We start from the raw sequence: 26,111 nt of genomic DNA on the forward strand, positions 1-26,111 counted from the left end.
GAAGTCAGCGAACTGTATGTGTATATAGACACTTAATCATAGAGTATTAAAACCTCAAAACCCACTGATATGATAAACTGTAAAATGCTTCGTGGTGGTTTTATGTTCGCGGCTTTCTCGGTGAACTCTTCAGCGCAAACTTAAAACCGCCACAAATTTTTTGGCCCACCTACTGGTATGACTATAGTGCTACTATTGTTTCAAACGCAAACTTAAAACCACCGCAAACATGCGATTTTCTACCGCAAAATAAAAAACATGCAAACTTACAGTAATTTACAGTATTTACAGTAACAACATCGAATATTTCAAGCACTGCTTTGGTCCTGTACTTAGGTATGGCTGTTATTTCTTTAAGAATTTTTGTCACGTATTACTCATATATTGCTACCCTAGCAGCACATTTTATTACACCCAGTTTGGTAATTCGGAGTGGGGCAACCCAGGGGATGGCTGGGTTTCCGCTGTGATGAAAATCAATGTTAAGTGTAGGGTGTGAATCTTTTACTAGCGAGGGAAGTATTTACCATTTAGTTTACATCCGGGATTCCCTTTGCTTTTAGATTTAAGACCACCTGTCCTTAAATCTAAGGCCACTGCAATATTGGTTGCCAGATACATGCCAAGAAAAGTTTGACTGACATAACTAGAAAAGTTTTTTCAAACTTTGCTCAGTCAACAGTATTACCTCTTGGTGCTTTTCCTTGCTGATTCAGAAAATATGAAATATTAAAAAGATGGTGAAATAAAAGGATATTTCTAATCTGCCATCTCTCTCCCCCTCCCATTTTCGCTGTCCCAGAATGGCTCCATAAATTAAGTATGCCAATAGATGAAGAAAATCTGAAATACTTTTAAAGTAATAAAACTATAACTGATTTTTAGATTCATAAAAGATGTCATCTTTTTGATGGATTGTTTCCTGTCACTGTATTTGGTAGACAAGAAAGTCTTCACCTTCAGAAATATTTGCATTTTGTACTTGTATAATCTCCTCAAATGACTTTTCAACATACTCCTTCGGAGGTGACATTAAGCCATCAGTCCTATGTATACATTTCAACTATGAAACATCAGGCACATACAAAATTATTACAGCATAGTCAGAGCTCTACCAGTGGCAGTGCTCATGCCACACCCTTGAACACCAGCTTAGAAAAACAGATTTGTTTGAAATATGCATTTAATCCAGTGGTTGAGTGATCTTGTTCAATGTGCATGAAATTGGTTTTTCCTCATTCTATTTTGTAGATGCAGAAATGATGAGGTTATATATGATGTTACCTGTGGATACACAGTTTTGGTAGTTTGCCAAATGTGTTTGATTTTTGTTAAGTTGTTAAATAATGGAACTTTATGACAACTGGCTCTTAAAGTTTGAAACCATACTGTTACATACATGTATATGTAACATGGGACTGAATTGTGCATTGTGCGTACTAGGCAGTGTAATTGATATATTTGGATTTTTTTAAAGAATTTAGACGTTTGGTAGTCTTCTACAAAGTTCTACCAAATGTAGTTTTTTAAATAAGACTACACTGTCATCACTGGTATTAAGGGTTCTTTGCACACAATGAATAGCAATTACAACATTTTGGTTGTCCTTGTTCTACCTTTCTCAGGGTAATGACTAAGTAAACAATGAATGCTAACTACCAAAACATTGGCAGGTTATTAGTTTTGTAATGTTAGAACCTTTAAGTTATACCCAATTATTACCAACCTTAACTATTCATGGGATCCAATGTACATTGTGAACATTTAGAATCTAATTGTATTATTTTCGAGAAGAAATGCACATAACGCAATTTATCCTATGAATTTATGGATCAAATATTCTTCCTCAAAAGGAAAAGAATTAAGTCATAAAGGTATGTAAGAAAAGGGTGCCTGTAATCTATAAGAGGTTCGTTGTGATCACCAAATTATATGTAACTGCTGTAGAACCTATAGAGAAGGACAGAATGTTGTATGATCCAATTACTTCAGAAATAGCTAACTGAATTATATCTGCATGGAGGAAACCGCAAAACCTATTAGCGTGGACTTAATATCGTTGCCTATAAGACCTATAATAGACCTTACAACTGCCATTACATAAGCCATTACAATCAATGTTAGACCCTTTGGGCAAAATAGAGGATATTACTCTGTGGTGTATTGGACAAAGATTTCCAATACTTGTTGAAGTACAATCACGATAATCTTATTTTCCCTTGACCTTCTTTCTTACCAACACTGGAGCTGACGTAAGTCTCAACTAGCGTGTGTAGAATTGATTTTTTCATAACAGTGGTTTATTTTTATACAGAAGTAAGAGATATTATCGGATCTTTCCCAATTAATAATCAGTCGTTTTTGGTGCAGTGGCCCTCTCAGACACAAATTGTTTATAGATATTCATTCAAAGCAAACCAACCAGAAAATGATGTCAGATACCTCACCTTATTGTCGGAGGTTTTAAATGCACAACCAGTTATGTATGCAAGATGCAAACTGTTTGCATTCATACCACACTGCAACAAAGAAGGGCATCTTTGAATTTTCCCCCATGGACTTGGCTAAAACTGACCTTTTGCCTCTGTGATGTTCAGATCCTATGCTGCACCATGCTTCTGAAAAAATAAAGCTCCTATGAAACATACATGGTCTCAGTTGGTTACCATGTGGGTTACAAATGATTTACAAAGATCACGGCTACACTGGCCCCCATGACACAGCGGTTTGGTCCAAATCCTCCCAGACTTTGTAAAATGGAATAAACAGAAGAACGATTATGTATGAATGTTGCTTGTCTTTCCAAGTCTTTTGAACAATAATGAGTTTTAGTTGCAAGTTCGTGCCGGAGGGCAAATTGCAACATGAAACAATGTATAGGAAAAGGATACAGACAGTGCAAGTTAACAATGGTGACAAGTGGAACAAGTGACTATTCTAAGAACTGCAACGGAATACAATCTAAGCTTTTTTGGTTTGACTTCTTTGAACTGTTGACTTGCATACAAATGTATATGTGCAATAGACTTATCACTGTATACGCATGGGCGAGTATGTGGTTAAACTTATAAGGCCACACAATCTTATTCTTATGGATAATGTCCTCTGATAAGACCACTGATTTGATGCAATGTGAACTTTTACGGCATGCTTCCTGATATTTTCCTAGGTAATCGATTCAAGCTCTAGTTTGTGGTATTTTGTGAAAGACTCTTGGGAACCTGTCAATTTGTGGGAACGTTGTTGCGTGTCGTCGCCCATCTGGCGAAAAGGACTGGATTTTACGGGAATCAAGCCAAAATCAATTCATGGAAATGTCATCTATAAAGCAAAAATTAAATGACCTTATAGGGGCATAAAAAGTTTCTAAAAGTTGCCTATTTTTTGTGTAAAATAACTAAACATTTTTATGTTATTATGTTTATGTCTAAACTATTTATTGTTTTGATAGATAATGATTATTTCATTCACTAAATTGTATCCCTTGTTTTTTTTTCTTCCATGTGCTGCTCTACCCTATCCTGTGTTTCGACATCAACAGGTATGTTTGAAAGTTTCTTTCACTTAATGAGACTACTAATAAAACTTAAACTTTGTAGTATGTTATTAAAGTATAAAAGATAATTCAGTAACAGTTTGATAATAGTAAGCTGATTTTAATGCAGAAACTTGAGAGCCATTTACAGACCTGAATGATCGATTTTTGATGTAGGATGGAGGTTAAAGAAGGGTTGGTGCTTGATTTTTTTCAGAGAAGCTGCTTGCAAAGGGTGAAAAGATATCTTGATCAAACCTCTAATTGTAAATAATAAATTTTATTTAAATCATAGAATATGAAGCAAAGATTTCTGTGAAGCAGTTAATTACATTGATGTGGCCTGGTCAATAAAGGAACACTACAATGTGTCTCGGTAACAGAATTCCATGGATTAACTGTCAGTTTGATAAACCTCCCTCTGCAAGGCTCTTTTTTTTGTGATATTGTTTAAGGCATACGTGGGCAGTGCAATCAATTAAACTTTCTAGGACTGGACAGTGAACACCTAGATGAATTGCAACTGTCACAGCTCTTTTATTAATGAACAGTAGAAAATAACATAAGTGGCCATTATTCTTGATTCTTACTAGGAACAGGTGCAGTGAAGTTTGTCACATACATGAATAATAATAATGATAATAATAATAATGGTTTTTATTGGTCAGAAATTACCCGCAATGGTAGCCTTTCTAGCGCTGAATTGATACAGGGTATTACAGGTTTCACACAATACACAACATATATAATATCTTATCCACACTTGCATTTTGTGGAACTGTCGCAAGGGTCTGGGCGGCTGCCATTCGGCGCCACCAGGTGACCTCAATACGACATTCCCCAACCGAAGTCAGGTACCCATTTACACCTGGGTGGAGTGAGGAAAGTCGTGTCAAGTGCCTTTCCCAAGGGCACAAGATCGGTGACATGACAGGATTCGAACTCGGGACCTCTTGGTTCTGAGTCGAACGCTCTGCCGTTGCGCCACACGACCCCACATGTACATGAATGTTAGAATTCAGTCAACTATACTACTGTGAACCTTGAAACAGTTGTTTTACTTTTGCGGTTTCACATCACAAATTCATGACACCGTCAATATGTATGTGTTCATTGTATTACTATTACTACTGTCCTTCAGAATTGTTTCAAACACAAACTTAGAACATTGCAAGAACTTTTCCCTTTGAATTACACGTATTCTACTTCAAAATGACACCCCCTCATTATTTGTCCAGGTATTGGGCAATGACAAAGGTAAAGCTATAAATCAAGTTTGTCTATGAAGGGTTTGGTCTAGACTAATAATTACCAATTTCAGCAGCAAGCACAGCAGGTGTCCTTGTTAAATAATGAAACAGAAAGATATGCCCTTTTGACTAGTGTATCATTTTATTGTACGTTTTGATACAGTATTGTAAAAGTGTTGCTATAGATTTTTTTCCTTCAGTTGAAAAGTCCACACAGCTCCTATTTTCTCTTTTGTTACTTATCCTTTCTCCTGTTCATAATGCAAAGATATTCCTATATCAACACTTTTCCAACTCCATATTCTTCCTGATCTAGTCTTCAAAGTTGACTCACAGGTCACATATCCTATCTCTAATTTTCTTTTACCTCCGTGAGGCCTGTCCTTGGTGCTACTTTTGGAGAGAAGTTAGTTGTGAACCTTTTATGTCTACTCATGGTAGAGGTTCTTTTATCCCAGGCCATTACCTGCACACAACATAGTGATCATATGTCATTACAGACTGATGTTACCATTCTCACCCCCACCCCCGTTTTTTTGGACTGACATATAGAAATGATGTAATTCCTTTTTTGTTTGCCAGTCTGTAAGACAGTAGCCTGAATTCAATCAAGCCTCCTGTGACCGCTCGCCGTCCTGTAATCGGCTCCCAATCCGCGGGGAGGGGAGAGAAACCCCGGACAGCTGGAGTTTGCGTTATACAGACTAGTAAGACAGGCTCTGCATACAAATTGCTCGCACAGCTATACAGTCTTGACTATGCTTATTTCAGTTCATTATAATCTGGTTATTTCCAAAATTGGAAGGTACTAGAAACCATAATAGGAAAACAACGCATTAACGGCTGAAGCAATTATCCTTGGCAAGTATGGTATAATACACAGTGCTCACATTACAAGGAAGTTATACCTTACATGTATAAGCTTGGGAGTGAAACGATGCATAAAACGAAATTGGTTCTGTCTTTGATCTGTACTTTCGAGTGACGGCTGCAGTATTAATGGCAATTTACGGAGCTTTTGCCGCTCGCCGTGTATCATAGCTCTGCGAAATAAAAGGCAGAGAAAGTTTAGTGCCAGGGAAATTGGACCATGCATCTTCCAAGGTTTCTCGGTACATTGTTAGACTTCAAAGTAGGAAATTTACAAGGGGAAATGCTGTGTTTCTGTCATTGAGGAATGGCTTTTGTCATTTGCCCTTGCTGGGGAAAGGGAAAGCTTTTAGTCACTGTCTTTAGCTGCAGTGTTCAAAGGACCTTGTGATGTGATTGGCTAGATTATTGTGTGGAAAATCCATAAGCTGTAATAACTTTTCACACCCATATCATAGTAGAAAGAAGGGAACACTTTTAACTTCATCTTTCATGGCCATGACACCCGGTTCAAGCATTATGGCTCCATTTATAAACTAGCTATAGACTGTATACAAGTGCAAATGTCTTCAGATAGTTTCCTCTTTTTATATGCCTAGTTTGACAGTTTGAAAGACTTTGAAAGAAAGCTGCACTTGAAAAGGAAGCTACTAGGATTATCCTATCTGAAAATGTTTAATCAAACCCTACGAGTTCCTAGACCAAAGTGTGGATTTAGTTATCCAAAATTTGTCCACTACTTTTCTTTACTAGATCAAGGTTAACTCCCCCCAAGGTCTGAAAGGGACCTTTTAGTATTAGATTACTTTAAAAACCAGCGTAACAATCAACACTGTGTAAACAAAGATTCAATTAGACAAAGCCAAAGCCAACTATACACGTCAAGCGTTTCTGTTCCTTTGTACATTTCGTCATGTCATGCTAAAGGATTGTCTGCTAAATCTTAATGAAAATGTATAAAGCTAGCTCAAAATTCTATATTTAAAAAAAATGACACTTCAAACATGTCTTGTATGATTTATAATACCATTATTGGTGGATTGTATGCGTCACATGTTCAGCGACTAGCCCAGAAGGCGTGTCCGATATCAAGTATGTACAGAATGAGTAAGCGGACGGTAAATTGCCAGAGGGCAGACATGCTTCCCAACCTACACAGGAAATGACAAGCACACGACACCACATCCTTATATTACTTATAGTATACCAGTGTAGAAGTGAGCTTGCTCAGCGGAACGTATATGTCCTGTATTGGGAACAGGACTTAAAGTATTAACAGAGAAGTTTTTGAGTGATTTTGGGTAGAGGTGGACCAGAAATGGGGTCATGTTTTTGGCCGGTGTTTGCGGGACTGTGTGTGCTGAACATGTTTGCTCAAGGCACTGACGTAAAAGGTAAGTGAACTGTGGTAACTCTGGTTGGATTCTCATTAGCCTAGGTACTGGTAGTGTCTTTTGTGACACTACCGGTGTATTACTGAAGTCACAACATACGGCTTGAATATGACCATACAGTCAAACTTGTACAAGTGACCACTTAGCCTCTACACCTGGGCATAGTGGTCTCTTTTTTCAGATTATTTCAAATTTCCCATTGACAGAAGCATTAGGAATCCTGTCTATAGTGTTCACCTGTCCACATAGACCAGATCTTATAGTTCCCCTGAGTGGTCTTCTTGGGCAGTTTTGACTGTATCTTATACGAATTGAATCCTTCTTAGTTCTTACTTATGTTTTTTCCCAGCTGTAGTATACATGGTAATACGTCTTATGTTGACTCTGTAGTATCTGTTTATATGTACCGACTCTCAGTACACAAGTAGTCCAGGTATGTTGAGCTTGTACGTGCATTTCATCAGGTACAGTTTTAAGGTAAAGTATTGTTCCATGATTCTGCATTGTATCCTACATGGAAGACTGTGGGAGTGTGAATATCCCTTGGGTGAACTCTCTCAAATACATGTACAGTCAAACCTGTATTAGCGGTCACCTTTGCATAGCGGCCACCTGCCCATAGTGGTCACTTTTTGTCGGTCCCTTGGATTTTTCCCATTGACATAAGCATTAAGAATTAGGCTATAGCGGCCACCTGTCCAACGCGGTCGCGGCCAGACGATTTTCGGTCCCGCGAGTACAGTAACACTGCCGATAACGGTCACGGCGCGCCGGTAGAAGCCGCATCGCCACCGCACGCCGGGTTCAAAATCTTCATTTTTTCACGCAGTTATCAAATTTATGCGGCCTCAACCGGATTGGATCATAATAAAGAAAACCAGAATGTTTTATCTTTGTTAGAAAATCCATGGTTTGACGCGAAGTCAAGTATAGTTTTCTTCACATGGCTTGCGTTTGTACATCGTTACATCGTGGTAAAATTGACAATTTCTGTGCATTTCGACTGGACAAATACTACGGCAGCCTTTTGGAAAATACAACCCACACATGTACCTGATGCGGTAAGTTCGTGAAATGTTTGAATGCCGGCCCAATTTCCATTTTCACCTGGAATTCATTCAAATTGTGCTCAAAACGTGTTTCGCGCCATTTTCAAAATGGCGCTGATACAAACTGGATAGGTAGAAGCATAAAGGTCAACGGAAGACACCACTGTTACGGAGGTATAATATACTAAATTTATTTTGCTGCAAAGTATCACTGAGGATAATTACTAAACCAAAAGCTTCAAAATGAATGTGGATAATACTACTATGATGTAAAATTTGGGCTGTTGCAATTTTCTGAAAAGACAAAAAGCCTTCAAAAGAGCGACCTTCTTCTGAGTACCCTATTAGCATAATGGTAGATGCTGATCAACACAAGCCACAACAAGAGACTGAGGAAAATTGTCGCCACGATTTTATGTTTGAAAACGGTCGAAAACGAACAGTAAGTGACAACTGAGCAACATGTATTTTGTTCTTAACTAACTAGGAGTAAAAGAACAACAATCGAACTTCTAAAATGTGCCTTACCTGTTTACATGTGTACTGTACGGTGAATAAATGTATGTCAGTGGGTACTAAAAATATGTGTCACTCGTGGTCAATTAATCGACATTTTCTCCATAGCGGCCACCTGTTCTTAGCGGCCAGTTTTGGCCAGTCCCTTGAGTGACCGCTATAGACAGGTTTGACTGTATGCCCTTTTAGGTTGTTGGACTCCCATGTCTTAGACTATAAGATATTGAGTGTCAATGAAGGCATTTTCTTTGTCAGATTTGTCACCTACTAGACTAGTCCGCAAAGGATGGGTCAGGAATTTGTATTCATGGAGGATGAAAACATAATTCGTTGTACTGTTTGTATTTGACCATGTTGTTTCAAGAAATGGCAATACTGCATGTATCCTGAAAGTATGCCAAGTTGTCAATGAAAGGGGAAATTTCTTGGAATTTTATTGAGAAATGTTTTAATGTTCTGTATCAAATCTTAACATGAGGTGCGAAATAAGGGCTATAATAAAATTGATTGATGAGTTTTATTTGCAAGTTCTTGCCCGAGGGCTAATTGCAACATGAAACAGTACATAGAAGAGTATACATTAGCATACAATACAAGCATAAACACGTACAAGAGGTTTATGGAATTTGACAAAGGATTTTGCTTTGCTATAGCATGACATCTGTAAGTTATTTTCATGTCTTGATATGTAGGTGAATTCTTTACCTAGTCATGATCAGACATGATTTGTCATCATAATCAGTCGGCTTCAATGCAGGTGACTAACTAGAAATCCGATTTTTTTCAAACCAACTAGAAATCCGATTTTTTTCAAACACTAGAAACAGAAACATTTTGTTTCTCTAAATTTTGAATGGCTTACAACAACTTTAATTTTTTGTCCAATACCCCTACAGAGTATAATTATAAGTTTCTTCCAGTCCCTTTTGTTGCCTTCAAGGTGACTGATGTGGTTTCTCGTAAGGTGGCCATTTGTACAATCAGTCAATGTCGTTAATACAGAACATAAGTTGTTGAAATATTCAACTTTGTATTTCACAACACTAGACAGGATTTAGACCGTGGACTGTTCAGTGGGAACTAACCGGTGTCCTGTTTCCCAGCAAACTTGTTGATATGTTTCGAACCCTGTGAAAACATGCCAGACAGCAGGAAAACAGACAAATACAACATTGCAGGGTTTTGACTCAGCCACAGCCATGTTTGGACTGGTTCGGCCAAGTCAAGGGTCAAACTCCATTCCTGGTCACCTTTTTCTTTGTAATGTTACCTTTTTTCTCTCTCTTCCCTTTTCAAAAAAAATTTAGCATTAAACTTATCAATATGCGTGATTGCTCAGATCAAATTGTCCAGAAAACCTCTGAACACTTTTTTTTGTCCGATTCTACAAAAAAAGAGCAAATATTTGATTAAATGAAATGAAAGGAACATGTTACTTTTTTGTGTCCATTATGGAAGAACATGTATTTGTAGCATCACCAGCAAGTCTATCATTTCATTTGACAGGTCAGTTATACTGTAGGACAGGTATTACTACGACAGTTAAAGGAAAATACAAATGTACTGTATTATCTACCCAGAAAAGTCAATAGAGAAAAAAAATACAATGAATAGCAATGCAATTTTGCCTACCTATATGTGCATTTATTGTCAATTTGTCTTGATAACCGATATGATTATTTTGATGCAATCAACTTTCGATTAGGTTTGGTTGATTTCACTTCAGACAATGCCTTCAATTGATGACCATGACTTACAATCAAGGTATATTTATTGATGAAAGATAATCATCATTCTCATACATATTTGATTGTGTGCTTTTGTTACTTTTATCGTAAAGGCCATCTCAGTAATTTGTTGCATTTGAAAGACACCTGTTTGATTTCGTCTCTTGGGAACAATGAAAATTCATTTGTCCTTATTGGAATGTCCTTTGTTGAAGCACGTGCTCATTTTTAACCTCCACGCTTATTGCAGCACGCATGTCTATTGTTTGAAGAAATAATGACAGTCACAGATAATCTTGTTGATTTTTTTTATTGAAAATCCTAATTACCCAAATAATAGATGCTTTGGCCCTCAACGTTTTAGTGGTTAAAGTTGGAGTCACCAGGGGGATAGTTCAATGCCGATATGCCACCCTACTTTTGCATATAGCATTAATGTGGAATCAGAAAGGATTAAAGGCCTTATTTGTAAGATTAGCGCCATATGCTACAGCAATGTTCCAACTTTTTTTGAAAGACATATTGGATGATAAGTTCAGATGACCTGGGAATTTCTTGCATTGGAAACATGTTGTAACATAACATTATGTATTCCATGTAAGAAGGTTTTTTGGAGTTATGTTTTAGGGAAAGATTCGTTCGCGTAATACAGGTGGGCTAAGATCAAGTTTGATAGTAGAAGTGAGAATGTGGTGATGAGGATGGAAAAAGAGTTCTGTCCTCCCCCGTTATTTAGAAATGGTCAAGTCCTTGAACTGTAGATTTAAGATGAAGTTGTCTCTCCAAGTGGACTAGGCCAAGGTCTGGGTTCCCTCAAAATAAGCAGTTGTAGGCACAAGGGACAGACCGTTGACAGCTATGACGACCAAATTCCCAGCTATCTTATGAATCCCAAGCTTGTAGAACAGCTGAAGGTCGGGGAAGGTCGCGCGTCCTTCTCAACGGCTAACTGCCAGACATTACTTCATCAGCGATTGGGCCAAAACTAACACAGTCTGTCAACACTTCAGACTCTGTAGTTTGTTGATATGGAATGGAAAGGCTAAAATTAGGCAGAATTAAGTTCTTTCCTGATTCTTGGACTGTTTATAGGAAGAAACTAAGAATAGCGCTCGAAGAACACGTTAGATTTACAATACATTTCTTGATGGCAGTCTAGATGCTGATCTCTCTCAAAATTTTCATTCGGTGTACCCAGCCACCCCAAATTCAACAAATTCACACATACATACTTTTGAATTTTGCAGGGGCAATAAAGGCATGATATATTGTCTGAGTAGCCTGTATGGCCGTAATAATTAAAAGCATGAAGAAGATCCCGTATGCTTTAAGTGCTTCAAAATATGATTCTTTGACTGGAAAATTGAATTACTTATTCAATAAACTTTTTCTTCTTGGGTTTGAATTCAATAAAACATCATTCATCAAAACATAATTACTTGTCCCTCTGACAGCTCAAAGTAAGTATTGAAATACAAAGGATAATAAAAGTTGAAAAATACAAAAGTCAATACAGAGGAATTGGCACCAATACAAATGTACTGGGACCAGATAGCTCCTGCCATCTTTCATCTGTCCACATACTTCTCTGTACTTTGGTCAATACATTTCTTCATTCTTTCACCCTTGGCAGTCATCCAGATAAGAACATAAGACGTACAGCCCTTCTTTTGCTTTCCGCTGAAGTTCGATATCTCTCTGCATCTAAAGATCCCCCCAAACCTGAAAGGGACTGACCTGTATGTCAAAGGTTATGACCTTCTCCCTGGGAACAATCCTATGGAGACAATTAGGCACCACCCTAGACTCTAACAGGTTGATAACAAGCTGAGAGAAACACAAACATCTTGTGGGAAAATCTCTCCAAAGTTTGCATGGTTTCTAACAAGGATGTTCTGATGGAATCATTTATACAGCCTAGCTGTTCTAGTTTAAAGTTACGTATTGTATCATATGGGCGCCAAAACTGGAAACATTCTGTATTTATTTGCGACATATTCGCTTCTTGTTTTCACATGTCCAATGTTGGTAAACATTGCGAAAGCCTACACAAAACTCCCTAGTCATGACAAAATGGCTGACAACTCAAGCGGCGGTGGGTAGCTCTCAGGACAGTCAACAAAGTCACATTCATTCGCTGTAGATAACGCTGCGCACTATCATAAGGAATATTAAACTTATGATGAAGACAAATGACAAAAAACAGTGACTTTGTTTTAAATGTCATGTTTTCATCGGCCAGATTTAATACCTTTGCCCTTTGCATGTGTGACAGTGTGAGAAGTGGTTGCGCTGCATGTGTAAGATGTTAAACCGAGGAAAAGTCATGATTAATGTGACTGTATAGAAGTCTGCATTTTACCAGAGGGAGTAAAGAGCAGACGGGTGTCTTCCCCAAGGTAGAAAGGTTCTAGAAATGGCTCCATTCCAGGTAGGGTCACAAAAAACAAGTCAAAGAACAACAGCTCTATTGTCTGGTAGAAAGTTTTGTCACCAGTGACATTTGTGGGTGTAACAGTGAAGTTTTTTGTCCTGCTAGGAGAGGTTTATTACTAGCATATAGGGAAACAGCTTAATACACTTAAAGTGTTTTTAGATTTCTTATTACCACTTCCTGTAAGTTGTTAAAGTCCTTTGGACTCAGAGCGGACACCAACTGCTATGCTCAAGGATTAGAGAAGGGAAATGATGAAGTGTACCATGGCCCAAACCCATCAGTTTTCATCCTGCAGACTAGCCCTGAGGAATTTTGCAGCCTTGGCTCCTGTGAGCAGAACAAATGAAATACTATAAAACTGGATTGTTTTATCGTAAAACTATGCTGGAAATTGAAGAACGTTTGGGAGGTCATCTAGAGGCCATTTATTCAGTGTTTCTTGGAATAGTGTATTTCCCTTTGCTCTAGTTTATTGCACTTTTATTATGTTCTACTAGTTTACCAATGTGTATGGGAGCATTACACGCATGTGCCTCAATGTGTATTTGCCTGTATGCACTTCTAGTTGACATATTATAGTTTAACATGATGAATTGAAAGCAAAACATCATGTAGATGTATTTACCTTTAATATGCCTGAGATACACATGCTGTGAAGGAGGTCTGATTTCATTTAGTACTTTGTGATTGAATGTGTGCATACACCATTACAGTACATTTCGCATTTAATACTTTGTACCTGTACTATACATTTATTACAAACTGTTTGCCAAGAAAATAAGTAAATGTACGTCACATACTTTGATCTAGTGAATGAGACAAATCTATTCATTCTAAAAATGAGTTTGCTTTATTTCAAGCTGTATCATAAAACAACATTACAGACTGACAGAAAAGCAAGCAGTTTGATGTATCTTGAAGTTGAACTTGGGCCTCCACGCCAATAGAGTAAGCCAGGGATAGCACTTGATCTTTATTGGCTATCTTGTCCAAACTGTACTCCTCTGAAGGTGACGGATTTGTCAAATTGTCATTGAACTCCAGTCAAATTCCATTTGCTGTGTGAATAAATCTTTTCCAACTGCCATAGTGCTTTTATTATCACCTAGAGCAATTTCATGTTTGGAGATTGACTGTTCATATGATTGAGAATGGGTCATTTTGTGCAATAGCCAGCATCACTGTGAGGTTAACGCTGTATAACACATCATCACAGAGCCAATCTCTATATTCCTTCCACCTATTTCACACTCTGTGTGCATTGGAAATTACACATACATGTAGGTAGTTTTTTCACACCATGTACTCAATGATCATGCACTTTAACTTGAATGAAACTGGAGCTTGCCATAATCATGGCTATGATTGTATGGTATTACCTACTCTCTGTAAAGCTGCTCTATGCATAGTTTTATTGGCATTAAGATCAAGTACTGGAGCTGAATTATCCTTACTTTGCCCCTTTGCAGTTAGATTTGTGACTTGTGGAAGAGGTATAACATTGACTGAATAGAAGGCAAGTTATCAAAGGTTTTCCTAGAAGATGGCTCTGATAGTTTGATGATAACTTCTTGGAAATGTTTTCTTGGATTGGGCATAAGAAACTTGTACGACTGCTGCATATGAAAGTTTGGAAATGGAAATTGGGTGAAGGGTGAAACTTCTTCAAGTTGCGTGCCACTTCTTTGATTTAGGACTGTAACTTAATTGGAATATTTAAAAAAAAAAGAAGGGTGCCCGTGCTTCATCAATCATTTCATTATATCTGGAATCCAGAAAACATTTTGTTGGGTAAAGTTTGAATACACTCTCATGGGTTGATTGCTGCGCAAGGTACAAAGTCATATAGTGTACATCAGAGGATGGGTACTGACTAGATTATAGAGTTTCATCCTCTGGGACTCACCATGCTCATCTAGAAGTCTTCCTCCCATCTGTACCTGCTGACTTACCTCATCAGGGCCAAAGAAATCCATCGAGTTTCCTTCCCCTGTAATCTTTTGGCCCCTCGTCCTTTGATGAGACATCTTAACAGGTACTCCCAACCTTAAGATTCTCGTGGGGAGTTCATTAGAGCTTCCTTAATAGACTCAACAGCTCCGAAGCTGTTAGAGCTGTTAGATGTGCAACAGGGGAGGTAGTTTAGTCTGGTTTTCCCCCTCTCTGGGATAATTGGGCTACTCCTGAGAGCTGGGTATGTATTGGGGAGTAGATTCATGATGGCAGCAGGTATTATAGAATGGGAACAAAACTAGGCCATGTTCAGTTGTCTCAGTCTTAAAACAAGAACATTGTCTATTATCATTATCTCCATGAAAAATGGAGATATAGTTTTGGGTGTGTCTGTGTGTCTGTCTGTTTGTGTTTCCGGACCACTGTAGTCAGCATAACTCAAGAACCTCTTGATGGATTACGATGATATTTGGTATGTGGGTAGGTGTTGTAAAGCCAAAATTCAAGGTCAATTTTGGGCCCCCTGGTATGTGACCTTGGTACTGCAGCAGAAATTCCATTTTTGTATCTCTTGTTTGTCCTTGATTTGTGTGTCGTTGACAGATATTGTATACTGTAAATCCATGTAATGTTGTGGTTGGTAAGTTTACTTTTTAGCAGCTGGGGGGAAGGGAGCAGTTCACTACATTTAATCTTAATGGTGGGAACAGACATCACTGTCTCAAATGTTGGTAATCAAATATTTGTAATGATGACATTTTAGCATTTGACCAGTGGCCGTTAAAGTAGGTATTATCAAATTACCAATAACGAATCTAGAATTACAGTAAGTAGAATTTCATTTGTAACTTTTTTGGCTTGTATTACTTTTTTATTATTATAATATTGTTGATGAATGTTTGCATGAATTCAAGATACACTTAAATCACTACAGATTGAAAGGAACAACAATCTAAAGGAGTGATATGTCTGTATCTTGAATTATAACTCAGCCTCATAAGAAAAGACAGAAAGTATAAGACCACCAAGGCAGAGATGTCTCCTGTAATACCACTAAGAATAAGTAAATGTCTTCTTATTCTTATTAGCATCTTAGAGAAAAGAGTCAGTGTGAGTTATAGTGCTTCTTCATAACATCTGGGGCCAGAGGTCAAGTTTGTTACAACTGCCACAGGAACTAGATAGAAAGCAGGTCAGAGGTCAAGTCCATAAGTAGGTGGAACAGGAAGTCCACAAAGGGCGGGTCCCGACCTTGGCAGCAGCCGCTTGGCAGGCAGCGACCCTGACTTGAACGGATCCTGCCGTGCGGAATGGATTTCACACATGTGCAGACGTTTGGCTTTCTTAGCTGTAAGGTTCGAAGGGACCTGTGGAAGTCACTCCACCATAGAAGACAGGATCAAAAGATGTTAGCAACCTATCACAGTTCTTGTCACTCAATAGTCAACCTCAACTGTAATCCCACTTTAAAAAGTTCAAAAAAGAAAAGATTTCTTAACTGTAAGGTTTGCAGGGGCATGTGGAAGTCACTCCACCTCCTCAGAAGACAGGATCAAAAGACGTTAACAACCTATCACAGTTCTTGTCACTCAATAGTCAACCTCAACTGTAAAGTTTGCATTTTGCTTCTCGTAAGGCTATTCCATTATAAAAAGTTCAAAAAAGAAAAGATTTCTTAAAAGTTCGCAGGGGCCTGTGGAAGTCACTCCACCTCCTCAGAAGACAGGATCAAAAGACGTTAACAACCTATCACAGTTCTTGTCACTCAATAGTCAACCTCAACTGTAAAGTTTGCATTTTGTTTCACGTTAGACTATACCATTTTAAAAGGTTCAAAAGAGAAGAGGGGGAGTTTCTTACAGTAACTGTATAATTTCGCTCTCTTAAAGGTTGGTTACATAAGGAGTGTTGAAGGATAAAGATTACAGCGCAAAAAGAGAATGAAATCTACTTATTTAAATGAGAAAGTCAAAGGAAAAAAGGAAATTCCTCCCTGGAAAAAATCTGCACCTGAAAAATATGAAAAAAGGATTGCCACCAATATATCTGCGCACAATCCCCACTCCCCCACATACATGTATGACCTTTCCTGGTTAATTTCTAGTCGTCATCTGTAGCATATGACCTTTCAGTGGCAGCTATTTCATTAGCGGGTGTTTAATCCAATCAGCAGCAGGGCAGATATCTGTGTCAAAGGGCTCAGTGTAATCAACTGTCCTTTTCGGCAGAAGTTGGAAGTTGGGCTTTTTGTTCTGACATATCTGGGGAGACTGAAAAATAGAGTTGTGTGGTAACTTTTGGTAGTTATATTTATATATATACATGTATATATGTACATGTATCACCTAGTCCTACTCCTCAAGAAAATCAAAAGAGAAAAAGCTCCATAAATCTTTCTCTGGATTGTTTTTTTTATATGAAGAAATTAGTATTCCTTTCCCCTAGTATTTTGTGTGCGACATTCAAGTCTTTTAAATTCATTTGTAATATAACATTGTGCCACCACATGCCAGTATTGCTATTGGCTCATCAATTCAGACACAGTATGTAACACCAAGCCAGTAAAGCCTGATGTTTTCAACATTACTCAGTAAAGACTGCCACTGCTATTACTGGTGATGGGGGCAATCTAGCAATTCGGCTATACTTCTCCAATATACAGCATAAATGGATACACATCAGTGGAGGTGAGAAAATGTGTTTGTATGTCTATAATAAGACCCAGACATAGGATATTGGAGTTATATTACACAACCAGTAATGTCTCTCACCCAGACAATTTACATCTAACTACAGGAATATTTATCTCTGGGAAATGAAGGCATTTTGTTGAGTGCCCCACTGGTTTGATGTGGCTAGACCTCACATAAATGTGTCATCTCTGCCAGGTCGTTAGTTATGTTATCAGTGATTGGTTGATAAACTATGACACAATTCCCCTGATTGAGAGCTGTGTGTCATTGTTTGACCTTGCGGCCTGGTAGACTGAAGTATTTCCGCTTAACGCTTCAGGGTAGAACAGTCCTACCTTTATTCCTTTACTTCAAACATGTGCATTTGTGCACACCATTTTTCTGAACTTTAATGCTTTATTACTTCCAAACATTCTGTGAGTATAAGACTTGAGCAAGACCTTTCTTTCTTTTTAATCTTTTTTTCATTAGCCAATAAGATTGTATTGCCTGGGTTAACTTGAAATATCAGATTACAGCAGAAACAGTTGCCCATACCCCTTATTTCTGAAGAATCTGAGAAAAACATCCAGTAAAATTAATGTGTCTTCACAAAACCTTTTGCCATTCCCTATGGCAAGACCCCTGTGGACATTATCTCTAATGCCTGATGACACCCACCTGTAAGAATGACCTTTTGGTGTAGGAAGTAGAGACACCTGTTAATCTCACTGATATAACTACAAACCTAGCAAACTTTCTGGGACAAGTTCTGTGGCAAACTCGATATTTCTGTCCAATAATGGACGCATTGCATACTTCATTTTTGATGTACCAAAATTCTATGCATTTTATGTGACTGTTTACAATGCATTCATGATGGGAATGCAGTTTTATTTTTTATTTTTCTTATGAAATATCCATTACTGTACTAGTATCAGAACATTCAGGAAACAGCAAATGCGGTTAAGGCATAGGTCCCAAGTCTAGTTAAACTAAGGCTATGAAGATGGCTTCCACATGTAGACTAATCAGTACAAATAGTGGCACCATGGGATAGGGTGTTCCTTACATTTGATGGACCCCACTGATAAGGAGGTCAGCAGGTCACACCTCCGGGGACACTCCCCTCTGACACACCCCTATGACTGGGACATGTGGACAGCAGGGGTGGGAAGGGGCCCCTAAATCTATGCCAATCAATTCACATGAAGGGCCAATTTGAATCCATTTGAATAGATCTGCCTGAATGTGTGCAGCCCAAGTTGGGATTGATTCACTGTACTTTTGTTGTGTCTATAAATATTGTTTATGTAACAATGCTGAAACACAGACCTGGTCCAGAAAAGAAGAAAATTCTGCAAATGCAACGGCAATTACTGATTATCAATAGCTTTACTGGTTGTTGCTACATGTAACAGTTATATTTCATTTGATGGAAAGACCCTCATAGATTGAACAAGGCAATAATAGAAGGCAGACTTCACCCCCTTTCCCATATTGCTTTATGACCCATATACACATTCACATGTACGCACAGACAAGTCAAACACCTTGGATCTAAGATGGAGTTTAGCCTAGTACATTATTGCAGTCAAGATACCTCCAGGTGTTTCGTATGATATACTGTAACACATTATTCAATTGGTGATAGTTGTGATAGGAAACATTGACCTCATTTCTACAAAATAGCCACCATCTAGAACAGCCACATTTTGACTGATCTTTAGCAAGTTTAGCTTCTCTCTGATTGGTCCAAAGTTTTGATGAAGCTAATTACATTTGACTGACAGGCCTTTGCAGAAAAAGTAGGTCAGAGCTATTCTGAGTAAAAATTGGTGACGTCAAGATGCTTTTAAGGATTTTACACCTACGTCTGTCCACATTAACAGTACGTGTCTTGTCAGCTATTTCTATCAGTCCATAGGGCACCATTTCTGCCCACTCACTCCTAATTCCCTCCCTCTCCTGTTTGTCACCTGCACTATTAAGGATGAGCAATTTTGTCCCACTTTTTCTTCTTGGGCCATCCTTCAAGAAGAAAAATATAGCACTGGTTGCTTCAATCAAAATCCTGTTTCCAAAGAAGGCTGGACAATCTTTTTGTATTGGTAAATATTGGATTCAGATTCATCTTTATTTCTCATTGGCTTTACATCTCCCATTAACTGATGAAAGGATAATTACCTACAAGTAGAATACTGGATGGCTGGTATTATTTCATGTTTTTGTTCAAAGTTGTAATCATTTCAGATGGGGTACGCTGAACCAAGGGTCCTCGTTGTTGGGACACCAACATCTCCCAGTAAGAGTAATGGGCAGGGGTGCCCTTCTAATGGGTTACATGTGTTGGAGAGGTGGTGTGCACATGGGGAGGGCTTGTCCCCCTGACATGGCGCACAATGTGATAAAACATTGGTATGGAGCTACATGTTCGTGCACCAGCATAGTAAAAAAGACACCTAGGCTAACAAGCATAATCCAGTTTGTTTGAACCCTTTCTTTTGTCTCAACGTATTCTGGTGCAGAAATACTTATATTTTCCTTATGGCACTGCTTTTTTTTCTTTCTAATACAGTAACTGTACCCTCTCTTTCAAATATGTCACCACATAAGGTCGTCTGTTTCGGTCAAGCCGGAGGATTTGATTAGTATAGCCTGACCTAAAAGTTAATTTTACAACACATAATGGATGCCACAGATAACAATTCCTCAGTTTGTGGGTCATCTGTCTGAGCAAGTTAGTCAGATTAGATTAGCGGTGCTGGTAAGTGGTGGGATCATCCCTGTGCTGTGGTGAGGTTGGGCCCTGCTGGGTGCAGTGGCAGATGTGTCAGCCAGACTTCTGACATCAGTCGAAATCAGAAGTCTCTCTAGGGCTGGAGGAAAAGTCCAAACTGGGGCAAAGCATTTGCCAGAAGAGTTCTAGCGAGTTCCTTGCTTTTCTGGCTGGCTGATAATTATAATACTTCTGCTATACACATCGGCCTTGTGACTTGTCAGCTACCAGCGAGCATCAGGGGTAGACGAAGCCAAGCCATGAGCTATATGATTGACCCAAGTTTGGCCAGTTTCTATGATTGACGTTAGTGGGTATGCATGGCGTTTCTGATTATGCTTAACGCTAATCAGTTAATGAAGCTGCCTGTTGATTTCCATGTTGATTTCCATGTTGTCTTGCTACCCATCCGGAGTTTGTCCGGACCTTAAAACCATATTAAAAACTGTTCTGCCAACACTCAGACTCGGACTCCTTTATTGAATACATGTCCGGTTACGAGAGAGGTTAGTCAATTAGATAATTTAGAGAAGCTTTCCTATGCCTGATGGAAAAGGGGCACGCAGGCCACTACTGTATGTTACCCTGAGAGGAGTCAGGTAGAGACTACTGCAGTATCAGTCCTTGTAGTCCTTAGTTTGCCTAACTAGGTGATCAAAGTTTCACTAGTTAGAAATAAATATAGCTCTTGACAGGATACAACATGTACATACTTGGCAGTAAGTCCAGCTGTGAATGCTGTGTCTGCTCTGCTCTACCTCCATTGAGCAGGTATAGCATTCACACTCACAGCTGGACTTCAGGCCAATCCATACATTTATCAGCAGTAATACGAACTTGAGACGAAGGGTTGTATCTTAGACTTGCAAATCTACTTTAATGCTTACAAAGCACATACCGTATATAGTTATTTCAGGCAGCATGACATTTTCTCACCCTTAAGCTACAATCGTGTCTACTGGTACTCAGTATTTTGTCTGTAATGGCTTTGTCTGTCTGTAACTCCAGGTTATAATGCTTTATCTTGTACTTACATGAGACAGGGTGTCTGATGAAAATAATGAATCCTTATAGCCTTACAGCTTGTAGTGTCTTGAGCAAATGGGGGCTAAATTATCATTTTTTAAACTCTCTGTAGTACATGTAAGTGCATGTGAAAAACTCTGTACTTAAATAGTTCTTTGCCATTTCCAAAACTTTAAGTCTGTGCTAGGGCTAAGCCTTATCATTCATGAATGTAAGCTGCCACACAGTGATCTGGCTATAATAGTTCTTATCCAGTAAACCTTCAGTATTTCCTGATCATGAGATGATCTTCAAGATAGAGATCATACCAGATAGAACACCAGTGACCCCCTTACCTAGATTCTGGGTCATACTTTGACATTGTACTAATAGAATTTTCCAGCAGTCTTTCTTTCTTTTGTAAATGGTAACCTCTGGAGTATGAGATTAGGGAATGAAATCGTCATAATGAAATAAAGGTTCCTTTCCTGTGGCTTGCTAATAAGATGCTTACCAGTGATCTGAAATCTAAATCTAGATTGGGAACCGTTAGATTTTTTTGCCGCGTCTCAGTTATGCCAAAATTACTAATATAATGAGGGACAAACAGTTGCATTCCCACAACTTCATAGCCTAAACCGTTCAGGAAAAAGAGTTGCTGACAAAAGATGTTCCACAATGGAAGTGGTGGGTGGCCTCAAGTACCTTCAAGAGAGTAGAGACAACCTGGCAACCACTGGTAGTGCCGCTAAGTATAAAAGTACTGTTAGTATGTTTTCTATACCGGCCAGGAGACAGAAAAAGATATGTTGGGAGGAAAAATACCCTTGAACGATGAAATACAGCAAATCTGTTGAGAATGCACCTTATTGACTTCATAAAAAAGGAAAATTACAGCAAGTATAAGTGGCCAAATTTTGTGTTTGGACCATTTTCTCTGGGCTTTATTAAAACAATTCTTTGCATGTTTTGTTTCCATTTTGGTCTAACTTCCGATCCTCAGAATGCTTCCATTTTTCCAGGAAGAACCTAGTTTTACGGGTCAATTTACAGTCTATAGGTGGCTAAATCTTATCAGGAGTGAAAAGACCATGGTGGAAACCATTAAACAACTAAAGCAGCTGCTGGTGTAGAGCTGCTGTGAAGAATCATAATAGGCAGTGGCTCTAATAGGCCACTTTATATGAGGGGATCTATCTTTGTCCTCAGTGCCCTGTCAGGGTATTTGGCTGTTAATGGTGCCTGACTAAAGATGTTCAATGGACCCTACAATTACACTGTTATCACTGGTACTGGTATTATCAGGGGTCCTCCATCCAAGGAGAGATGCTGATCCCTTCTACGCTTGCCGGGGTTCCAAATCAATGGTCTACTCTGCAAGATTTTCCTGATTATCAAGCCATTTTTGTTCATGGGAAATTAAAAGAAATTGTTAGACTAAGTCTGCATCCATGTGGTGCATAACAAGTAGTGAAACAGCTATGAATAAGAAATCTGTATTATTGTTGTGAAATGTTATCCAGTCTCTTACACACATTTTATTAGTTTATAACACATATTGCCAATGAAGCAATCTAAAAGATACTGAAAATATAATTTCTCCAAGATATGGTTAGATTTTTTTGTTCCAAGCCTTTTCTGTTCATACACTGCATAGTTTGATTTGGTAGTTTTATTAATCAGTCTTTTTTTTTTCCAGTTTGCCTCGGGACAGATAACAAGTTGACGTCAATCGGAGACCCCAACCATCATTATAACTTGTTGAAGAACCTGTATACCAACTGTACCTATGTTGATGGGAACCTGGAGCTAGTGGCAATCGAGGGAACGGGCAGAGACCTCAGCTTCCTCAAGGTGGGAGGAGTCTTCTTTAATGATATTTCTCCACCCAGAAAAGTGGAAATGAAATATGATTTCTCATTTTCTTCATTTGTATTTTATAAGTCATTAATGATTGGTATCATATCAACTGAAATTAACTTGTCGCTCAAAAATTTCATTGCTAATTCATATGATGAAAGGTTAGCAAAATACAAATGATGCTGCTGCTTATTAATCATTGATATTTTCATTTCATCAGCATGTTCATGCTGCAGTACTGCCTTTTTTTGCTGGGTGGCACTCCAAGTATATGTAGTAGTGAAAGGGAACAGCTTTGGAGGGAAATATTCTGCATTTGCTAGTTAATGTTCACTTTGTAGTCTTGATGACAAATGGCCAAATTCTATGTTGATTAACAACATTTTTATCTCCACATACTTGTACTAACCATCAAGCTGTCATCATCATCATCATCATCATCACTGCTTCAGCCAATCAAAAGCATCCATGGATTATTGTTGTGTCAATAGCCTCCATAGCAGGATCAATGCAGCATTTCTACATTGCCATTTTTTTACATATTATGTACATGTACTGATCTGATTGATATACAAAACTGTATGTGCTGCCTTTATTTTTCTTACCACCAGTACCTACATTGTACACACAATGGTTCAGTAGGTGGAAAGAACAGTTGGAAAACACATGTCCAGTGAAAAGGCAGTCAGAATCAGACAATAGTACATGCATGTAGTGTGCCAAAAAGATGACAATAAGGAAATGCCTTGATCCTGCTATGTAGGCTAAGACTAATCTAACGACCCCCTCTCTCTACACACGCTAGGATATCAGGGAAGTTACCGGATATGTCCTCATAGCGTTGTCGGACATCACCTACATTCCTCTCGATAACCTGCGAATCATTCGCGGTAAAAACTTGTACCACGGCAGCGCTCTGTCGGTAAAGTTCAACTTCAACAAGAACATTCCAATGCTGGGTCTCCGCGAGCTCCGCTTCGATTCGTTAACAGGTGAGAGGTCAAACATTGACAGGAACGATGACAAATTGTGATGATTGACATATATTCTCTTGTTTTCCTCCTTCTTTTGTAGAGTATCACAGAAGTGACAGGGTATGTCCTGATAGCACTTTCCCATGTCAGCTACATACCTCTTGAAAATCTGCGCATTATTCGAGGAAAAACTTTGTACCGGGGATCCTCCTTGTATGTTTCCGTCAACTACGACAGCCTTTCAAACGGCCTTAGGGAACTCAGGTTTAAAAACCTGGCCGGTAAGGCAATGTTTAACCAGCGGTGGGCATGAAACTGGTTTGGTTGGTGGTAAAGGAATGGATAAGTTGTGGGGAAGCAAACCTTGGACAATGTCTGTATTTTCCAACTATTTTCCTACCAAGTAGGTTATCATGGTCTAAGAATCATATTCAATCTTTGAAAAAATGTTTCAAATGAGATTTGTACCTGGTGAATAGGTCTAAAAATGTTTTAGTAAAGACTTTTATGATATATAAAGACTTTGAACATGAAGCTCTTGAAAATTATGGTTGAATCTGAATATATCTAGCCTGGTTTCTAGCTGGTTATTTAACCATGTGAGTAATTCTTTCCACACCTTGTGTGATAAGGCTAAAACTGGAAAAATCTGATAGCCTAGCTTTATATCTGTAGGTTACAGTAGGGAAGTCCATGAACTGTGCAAGGTCTGCTTATGGGAGTGGTGTCTGTTTCATGTTTGGTTACAGGTTGCAAGGGGGTGGGGGGTGAACATGTTTTTTTGGTTTTTTTTGGTGAAAAAAAGCATCTCTTTTGAAGTGAAAAAAAGTGGTGTTTGGTGAAATTCCTTTGTCTAAATTTGCATGTCAGCATCAAAGTTCCTGGTGGTGATTCTGGGGGGTTGACATGATCTTACAGATGTAGAATTGTTAACTGTATGCCTTTCCCATGGTTCTTCCACAACCAGAAATCTTGAACGGAAATGTTACGTTCTTCAACAACCCACAACTGTGCTATGAAGACACCATTGACTGGACGGGGGACATCCTAGCCAAGGGATTCCATGCTGTGTACGACACCAAGGAGAAAGGAAGAATATGTAAGTTCCTAGATTCATCTACAAAATGTATTTTGGCGTTTGGGAGTACAGTTCTGACTTTCATTGCTGTTTTGCTTTCATTGCTCTTTCATTGCTGTTTTGAGTCATTTATAACGTTCAGATACCGATTTGTCAACATTAAGAAATCATATGTACAGATACTTTATGAACAGATTATGATCCTCATTTAAGCATGATCATATCTAATATGTTTCCCTTCCATATGGGGGAAGGAAAATATATTGATTTGCCTTCTTTGTTAAACTATTGACACTATTGGCACTTTATGCCTTCATATCAAGCCCAAATGGTGTGTAGCTTGCAGGGTTGGACAAGTTTTGAAAAATTCACTTGCCCTATATTCTAAACCACGGAAATGCTATTATGTTCGGTAAAAAAGCACTTTAAAAGCATGTAATAATGTTTTAACTACAAGACCAAGGAGTTTTTCAGCTTGCTTAACTTACACTTTTTGTGAATGTCAGGTGCTTATAGAAATGACAAGAAGCCTGATCTTACTACATTATCTTCTTCGCCAATGAAGACATACTGACTCAGAGTTGTTATCAAGCTTCTAGGGCTGGTCAGGTCGATAGGACCACCTTTGAAATAGGGTAGCCGACCAATAGCTACCCATGGAAAAAACGCACCCATGGAAAAGTCATTCTGACATGCGCTTGCCCGATCCGCACTTTCACTTGCCCTGGAAAATTGGGCCAGTGTACTTGTCAAACCCTGAGCTTGGCTTAATATAAATGTATGTATTAACTGTCTGTGTTTGTTACTTGTCTGAACAGGTGACTCTTGTCCTGCGAGCTGTAAAGGCTACTGCTGGGGAAGCAGAGAGTCAGACTGTCAGAACTGTAAGTAGCAGAACTTTGTGGCATAAACATAGGGAAAATTTGTCAACAAAGCTATCGAATAGTTTAGGTGATTTGTAGTGGCTGACAGAGAAATGAGATAAAGTCAACATTTATATGTATATAGTTAT

At 38.6% G+C, this 26,111-nt stretch overlaps 2 protein-coding genes across 7 annotated transcripts in view; one reads left to right on the plus strand and one right to left on the minus strand.

Annotated features, from left to right (window-relative positions):
* Positions 1-8,067, minus strand: part of LOC136420372 (small ribosomal subunit protein eS26-like) — a 58,947-nt gene extending 50,880 nt beyond the window's left edge. Inside the window, exon 1 of the mRNA XM_066407249.1 lies at positions 8,045-8,067. Coding sequence (XP_066263346.1) covers positions 8,045-8,047 — 3 coding nt within the window. The 5' untranslated portion in view covers positions 8,048-8,067. The remainder of the gene's footprint in view (positions 1-8,044) is intronic.
* Positions 1-26,111, plus strand: part of LOC136420368 (epidermal growth factor receptor-like) — a 97,556-nt gene that overhangs the window by 44,084 nt on the left and 27,361 nt on the right. For 4 of the 6 annotated variants that reach the window (XR_010753191.1, XM_066407234.1, XM_066407238.1 and 1 more), the window contains exons 2-5: positions 22,887-23,041; positions 23,853-24,039; positions 24,989-25,120; positions 25,918-25,983. Coding sequence is in view for 5 of the 6 variants with exons in the window: in XM_066407234.1 (XP_066263331.1) it covers positions 22,887-23,041; positions 23,853-24,039; positions 24,989-25,120; positions 25,918-25,983 (540 nt within the window). In the remaining variant the exon portion in view is untranslated. Of the gene's footprint in view, positions 1-6,836; positions 7,050-22,886; positions 23,042-23,852; positions 24,040-24,121; positions 24,303-24,988; positions 25,121-25,917; positions 25,984-26,111 lie in introns of those variants that run through there. The other 2 variants (XM_066407235.1, XM_066407236.1) reach the window with 2 other exon arrangements.

This window comes from Branchiostoma lanceolatum, chromosome 15 (genome assembly GCF_035083965.1).
Source record: "Branchiostoma lanceolatum isolate klBraLanc5 chromosome 15, klBraLanc5.hap2, whole genome shotgun sequence".
Taxonomy (NCBI): domain Eukaryota; kingdom Metazoa; phylum Chordata; class Leptocardii; order Amphioxiformes; family Branchiostomatidae; genus Branchiostoma; species Branchiostoma lanceolatum.